Here is a 7,053-nt window from a genome sequence, read left to right on the forward strand (position 1 = left end):
GATTTTGTATGGATCTAGGGGATGAAATATGAAAGACTCAGATGCAGAGAAGGAAATTTTGAGATGTGAGCGGTTACTGTTGGACGCATCCGCGAGCATTTAAGGGATTTTGATTTGCCGAATCCGACTGTATATGCTCTTAGATGGCTAAGAGTGTTCTTACCACCCTGAACATTTAAGTACAATCGATTTGGGTGATCCCGTTGGAGTTGGCTTTATAATCGAGCCGAGCTGAACGGGCTGCTGGCTCTGTTCGGCCCCGCTCCTCAAAATCGAGCCGAGCCTGACTCAACTTTAAAGAAAACGAGAACGGAAAGGAAAGCGAGCCTCGGGCTCGGGTCGCTCTGAGCTCGTGCTCGGCTCGGCCAGCTCACATGCCTAGCCACAAAACAAGCCGAATGCAGCCCCCAACGCGTTTCTCTCTCTCTCATACTCTGCGCGCCCGTCCCTATCCCGACCCCCGCCGCCGCGCCCGCGCGCCCTTGCGCGGCTTCCGGCCGCCGCCGTTTCTGCCACTTCGCGGTCCTCCGCCGCTCCATCGCAGGGCGGGCGCGACTTCCCCTGCTAGCCACCGCTTCCCGACTGCTCCTCCCCTCTGATCCTCCACCGACAGCCGCTGGTAACGTTGCCGCTGGGGGTGCCGCAGCCACCGGCGTCTCGCTCCAGGCGATCGATTAAGCTCGGGTTCTGCTGGTTGCCATACTACTCTCCCTACGGCAGATATAGCGTAAGTTGTTTCCCGTAAGTTGCTGTTTTGTGATGATGCAGTGCTACGCTCTGTATCAATTTGGTTGATGGTAAATAGTAGTACAAGTAGTTTTTGTTCAGCGATAATTAAAATTCTGCAAGAAAACAATTGTGTACTCTAGTCTTGATATGTTTGATATCTTGTAGCGGTCAGGTTGTTGCAGTCCAGAACCTTAACTTTATGTTATAGAGATAACATGTACAGAGATCAACAAGGCCAGAACATACAAGGATCATAGACTAATCTAAGGTGGGAGAAAAGCAATCCACCTGAGCAACCTGTCTATGAACCTAGGCTTAGCCCTATGCACCACGAGAGATATGTCATGGACAAAATTGCAATGCGAAGTTGCCAAAGACGCCTGAATATGTTTGTAGATCTTGGCATTGTGGATTAGCCAAATATGCCAGCATGCAAGGAAAAGCCTGTTTCTGTTGTGATAAGAGAACTCCATGTGGTTTTTGATATCTTTAGAGAATCATAGTGGTTTGGTGATAAACTGATAACCAATGCTAATCATGCGTATTGCTTTGTTGTGATAATTGGTTGATGTTCTTTAGCAATCTGCTCTTGCGATGCTGTGATAATTATGTATTAGGGTCACTTGTTTTGGGGCTTTGCCAAGAGAGCTCAAACCCCCCAAAATGCAGAGCCTCTTATCATTAGAAAATATTTTCCCCACCACCCAGAAAATTGTTGAAACCAGGAAACTGCTCGGACCCAGTCTTCCAAGCTTCTCGCCTCATCAATTGAAATTACCTCCGTGGCTCCGTATGCCACCGTGTGCCTCCCTGTTCCCAAAACCCGACCCTGCATGGTTATCTCGTTGTTCTCTCACAACATCATGGGTCTCCTACGCTAGGAGATCGACGCTGCCAAATGCATCCACCTCGTCTCGCTACAGGCTAGCTCGACGTCGACCCATGTGTTGCCGCTTTCCAGCTCGTCCTCCACCTCCAGTTAGGTGCTGCTTAGCTCGACCTCGGCCTCTAGCTCACTGCCGACCAGCTCGACCGCAGGAAAAAGTTGGTCGAGGGCATGTCTTCTCCTTTATAGCATTACATGATTGTTTTTGTACCTGGGAATCGTACTCATGCTCGAGTTAAGCTATTTTTGTTAGAACTTACAAGAATGGCTGTCATCTACTTTTTTTTTGCATTCGTTCATTTAATTATAGTTTGAAGTCATCTGAATTTGAATTTGGGGGATGTGCCATCACTGCCATGTGATGTATCTGATTCGCATATGACTGTTAATGCAGCCTATTGTGCAATCGAAAAGCATGTGTGATGCGCGCAACTTATTGCTTATGTCAAAATAGGACACAACTGAAATTCTGTTATGTTGAAATTTTATTTTATTTTGCTTCTGCGGTTAAATAATGGAAAAAACGAAATTATCTAACAAAAAGATGTGATTAAAGTTCAGGGACATTGTAGACTTTACATTAGTTAACACAGAAAAGAAGCCTGAATTCTGTAAGCCGAAAAGAAAATGAAAAACAGTTTTTCAGAGCTTCCCCCTACTGGAGCTTATTTCCACCACAATCCATAAGCCTGTTTCTGGAGATGCTTAAGCTCAAAAGAAGTAATCAATGCTGTTCTTCTGAGGTTGTGTGCAATGAGGGTTATGTTTCCTTAAATGTTTACTAATGATGCATTCTTCATAGGCAAAGGCTAACCGTCTTGTACATAGATGCTAAAATATCAATGAAGTTAATGGCAATCTTACTACCAAGTTGACAACGATTCATAATTTGAAACTGAGACAGGCGCTGACTGAGCGACTGTGTGTGTCAGTTGTCTCATTTATGGCAACGCACTTGTGTGTCCCATGTTGTTTTTGGAAAAATAAATAAATCAGGAAACAAATATAGGACAAATACATAGTGGCACACGTCATGTTTCAACAATCGCCAAACAAAACAATGAGGAAACCAACCACTTATGTGGTTCTAAAAGTCATTTCTGACACGTGAGTTTCTTATTCTCTTGTCTTAACATTCCGGTTATTCTTTACAGGGCTATAAATGGCAGGGAAGCACCGCATAAGTCGCCAGTACTATGAGGAACCACGAGGATTTTGTGATGGTCCTCCTCGACTTGCACGAGAAAGGTCTATCTCACCACGTCGCTTTGAGGGAGAGCTGTCTAGCCGCCGTGATGAGATACGCAGAATCCGTGATGACAACCAACATCTGGTGGATGAAATTGTTGGACTCAGGCAAGCAATGTCTCATTTGAAAGAAGATCTCTATTCCTCAAGTCAGGCTATACCTAAGCTCCGCGCAGAGAAAGAACTTGAATCGAGGGAGCTGACTCAGAGGAACCTGAAGCTGGAAGCTGAGCTACGCTCTTTAGAACCCCATAGGCAACATGCCTTGCAGCTACGATCTGAAGCAGGCACGCTGCAGTCTTTGAGGCAAGAGTTGACTGAAAAGGTGCAGGGTCTAACAAAGGAGGTTGAGCATCAGAACTCTGAAAAGCAGCGCATACCTGCCATGGTAGCTAAACGAGATGGTCTGCGACAGGAACTAATTCGTACCAGGTATTGAACCATTCTGGTTTGAGTTTCTGGTTTAGTAGATGCAGCCTGCTGTTTTTTTGTCAATCTAAGTTGGTGGCTCAGATGAGGAATTTAATTTTGTATTTTAGTGTAAGAGTAGCTAATTATTAATATCACTGCAGGGCCGCTCTTGATTATGAAAAGAATGCAAAGGCAGAGCTGATGGCACAGGTGCAGGCAGTGGAAAAGGACCTTGTAACTATGGCTCAGGAGTCTGAGAAGCTTAGGGCTGAGATTGAGAAGAGAAGGCCTCCTGGTAGGTTTTGTTTCCTCACTTGCATCCAAGTCATCGAAATCTGTTGTGGTTAACCTATATCATACTCATAATATTAGGTTTCAGCGGCCATGGAGCTTACGGACCACCTATGACAACTCCTGGGATGGGCTTGCAAGACATCTACGACAGCGGCTATTCTTACAGAGAGAAACGCTACGGTGCTGGGCCATGGGACCCCCCTGGCTATCCGCACCCATGATTTGGGCTTTTGATCCTTGTCAGAGTTCATCACCGTCAGTACTTGCGACAAAGTTCCTATCTTAGCACTGAAACTTGTGGTGACTGGTGTTTTCGTGGCGGATTTGAGTTTTGCTATAGCTTTGTTGGCAAATGCCACAGCATTGTACCAGCGCTGCTTATATTGCACAATTCTTCAGAAAATCATAACCGTTGTAGAAGGCAATTGATCACATCATAGAAGGGAATATATAATTTGAACTCTAGAAAATTGCAACAGGGTGTGAAGCCTTCTGAAGGCAGATTGCTCTTTCTTGACCGGTTTGATGCGGTTGCTACTCTTTTGGTTTGGGTCGAGCTCTTGCAAGCTTCTATTGCATGAGGTGAAATATTATCACCTGCCAAAAATGAGGACTGATGCCTAGTCGTGCTTCCTGCATTGCTGCTTTGCTCATGTTGAAGGTGGTGAAAAGAATAACAGCAACCCCCTTTGTCATGTCCCGTCTTATTTTTGAATTTTTTTTTTTTTAGTAGTACTCCAGCCATCCCAATTTACATGTCATTTTCGTATTTCGTGATTTTTAATTGACCATTTTGACCGAACTATGAATGTCATGTGTTATAAAAATGTTTCCATTAGGCATTTTTGTGGTACATAACTCATGTTTTATTGGTCGAATTGATTGTCAAACTTGAACCGGAACACGAACCCATATAAACTTCCGACGGAAGTAGTGCAGAGCAACATTATGTTCTAACATAAAAGCAGTTAAGTACTTCCTCCGTAAAGAAATATAAGAGAAGTGATCAGAGGGAGTACTCGTCAACTAGTCAGCCTGTGCGGATCAACATTCTGTTCTAACATAAAAGTGTCATTTTATTTGAATGCTAAGTTTGAGAGTTTTTATCTATTTTTTTGCCTGGGTGTGTTCCCTAAAAGAGTGGAGATGGGGATACTGTGCTTTTGACGTTTCTTATATGTCAAAATCTGAATTATATTACACATGTACATGTAAATTTTCATGCAAAAAAGGATAAATTGTGTGGCTTGTGTGGGGAAAATGACGCCTCGAAAATTGCCTTTTTAGAGCACTGAGCCAAAATGCTGCCTCTCCCATTGCTCGGGGGGTTGAGGATTTCATGATTTGAATTCAAGAACTGTACCAAGTAAGTGTGTAGCGCAGCGCAACTTTATTATTATTTTTGTGTACGAAGTTTTTATTAGGCTTGACACTAACATGTCCTTTTTGGACATGGAGTTTCTGCGTGTAGAATTTCATGATAAAATAATGTTCATGGAGCTCAGGGCAAAAATAACAAAATCGATGCTCTAGGAAGTCTTGGTTGCACAACTTTTTTTTTTAAAGCTTGATGCGCACTATGACTGTTTCTTTCTGTTAGTTGGAAGGAGGAGATTGCATGCATCAATAGTTCATTGATCGTGTGCATGACGCACATATATAGGTACAGGGTGGACCGGCCTCTACTTGTCTCCCAAGATGTACAAATATACGAGGGGGAGACAGAGAGATACAACAGTATAAATACAGACCCAAGTCCTATACACATGCGGTGGACAACGTACGCTCAACACCCCCTCGCAGTCGAAGCGTCGCCGGAGACACAGAGACTGGACCGAAACTCCTCAAAGACTGGGGTTGGTAGTCCCTTAGTCATAACATCGGCAAATTGCTGAGTGGTAGGAACGTGCAAAACACGAACCTTCCCAAAGGGCCACCTGCTCGCAAACGAAGTGAATATCGAGCTCAATATGCTTCGTACGGCGATGATGGACGGGGTTGGCGGAGAGGTAGACGGCGGAGACGTTGTCGCAGTAGATGATCGTGGCCTTAGGGACCACACAAAGCAACTCCTGGAGCAGCTGACGGAGCCAAGAGCACTCAGCAACGGCATTAGCTACTGCCCGATACTCCGCCTCGGTACTCGAGCGGGAGACTGAGGGCCAGTCGGCGTCGGAGTAGGCGACCATGTCGATAAAGGAGGATGCCGTCAGAGTGAGTCCCAGGGTCATAGTGTCGCGTATGTACCGAATAATACGCTTCACCAGAGTCCAGTGGGAGTCACGCGGGGAGTGCATGTGAAGGCACACCTGCTGGACTGCATACTGCAAGTTAGGCCGAGTGAGGGTGAGGTACTGCAGGGCGCCGACCATGGAGCGGTAGAACGCGGCCTCAGGCGCAGGGGAACCCTCCAAAGCAGAGACCTTCGGCGTGGGGCGGGCTTGCAGTTAAGCATACCCGCACGGTCAAGAAGCTCATGAGCGTACTTCTGCTAATGCAGAAAGAACCCATCGGCACGACGAACAACCTCAATGCCAAGGAAGTAGTGCAGTGCTCCTAGATCCTTGAGGCCAAACTCATCACGAAGATGAGTCGTGAGCTGCTGAAGAAGCCCAGGCGAGGATGCCGTGAGGATGATGTCATCAACATAGAGCAGCAGGTACGCAGTAGCAGTGCCCCGATGATAGATGAAGAGAGAAGCGTCGGAGCGGGTGGTGCGGAACCCAAGCTGCTGCAAGAACCCAGCCATACGCTGTTACCACGCTCGGGGGGCCTGCTTCAGTCCATAGAGAGACCGAGAGAGCAAGCACACGTGGTCGGGATGCTCGGCGTCACGAAGCCGGTCGGCTGCTCACAGAAGACCCGTTCCGTGAGGTGGCCGTGCAGAAAGGCGTTGGAAACGTCCAACTAATGCACGGGCCAGGCACGGGAGATCGCCAGCTGCAACACCGTGCAGATCGTGCCTGGTTTAACGACCGGGGCGAAGGTGTCGGTGAAGTCCATGCCGGCGCGCTGGCGGAAGCCGCGCACCACCCAGCGAGCCTTGTAGCGCTCGGGAGAACCGTCGGCGTGGGTCTTGTGGCAAAACACCCATTTGCCACTGATGACGTTGGCACGAGGGGGCCACGGAACAAGATGCCACGTGCGGTTGCGCTGCAACGCATTGAACTCCTCGCGCATCGCGGCGAGCCAATGTGGATCACAAAGGGCCGCGCGTGCGGACGAGGGGATGGGCGACGATGGAGAGGACGAGGTCGACACCACGCGCGCATACTCGTCGGCGGCGTAGTGCGTGCTGGGTCGGTGGATACCGGCGCGAGACCGAGTCATCATGCCAGCAGGGGACGGGTCGACCGCGGCGGGGGCGGGTCGACCACGGCGGGAGCAACGGACGAGGGTGGTGAAGGGTCCGTCACGGCCGGTGCAGCGCCCGCCGCAGGAGGAGCCGGGTCCCCCGAGAAACCGCCCAAGGGGCCGGGGGCAGG

The 7,053-nt window shown here is 48.1% G+C and overlaps 1 protein-coding gene across 2 annotated transcripts; it reads left to right on the forward strand.

The window, feature by feature from the left end:
* The first annotated feature begins 416 nt into the window (after positions 1 to 416).
* On the forward strand, positions 417 to 4,044 carry LOC123181794 (protein FLX-like 3). Of its 2 annotated transcripts, none has more exons than XM_044594132.1 (4): positions 417 to 727; positions 2,770 to 3,295; positions 3,436 to 3,569; positions 3,647 to 4,044. In XM_044594132.1, the coding sequence occupies exons 2-4, from the start codon at positions 2,778 to 2,780 to the stop codon at positions 3,787 to 3,789; spliced, it is 795 nt and encodes a 264-aa protein (XP_044450067.1). In that variant the 5' UTR covers positions 417 to 727; positions 2,770 to 2,777; the 3' UTR covers positions 3,790 to 4,044. The 2 variants fall into 2 exon arrangements, with proteins under 2 accessions (XP_044450067.1, XP_044450068.1); XM_044594133.1 differs by having other exon boundaries at positions 3,654 to 4,044.
* Positions 4,045 to 7,053: the final 3,009 nt, after the last annotated feature.

The sequence above is a fragment of the Triticum aestivum genome, chromosome 1D (assembly GCF_018294505.1).
Source record: "Triticum aestivum cultivar Chinese Spring chromosome 1D, IWGSC CS RefSeq v2.1, whole genome shotgun sequence".
In the NCBI taxonomy this organism is placed as follows: Eukaryota; Viridiplantae; Streptophyta; class Magnoliopsida; order Poales; family Poaceae; genus Triticum; species Triticum aestivum.

What these genes read in the sequence shown, in the direction of transcription:
- LOC123181794 (XM_044594132.1), top strand. Translation starts at nt 2,778, where the DNA reads ATGGCAGGGAAGCACCGCATAAGTCGCCAGTACTATGAGGAACCACGA. An exon ending in CAGGAACTAATTCGTACCAG is followed by an intron (nt 3,296 to 3,435) that starts GTATTGAACCAT and finishes ATATCACTGCAG; the next exon opens with GGCCGCTCTTGATTATGAAA. An exon ending in TGAGAAGAGAAGGCCTCCTG is followed by an intron (nt 3,570 to 3,646) that starts GTAGGTTTTGTT and finishes TCATAATATTAG; the next exon opens with GTTTCAGCGGCCATGGAGCT.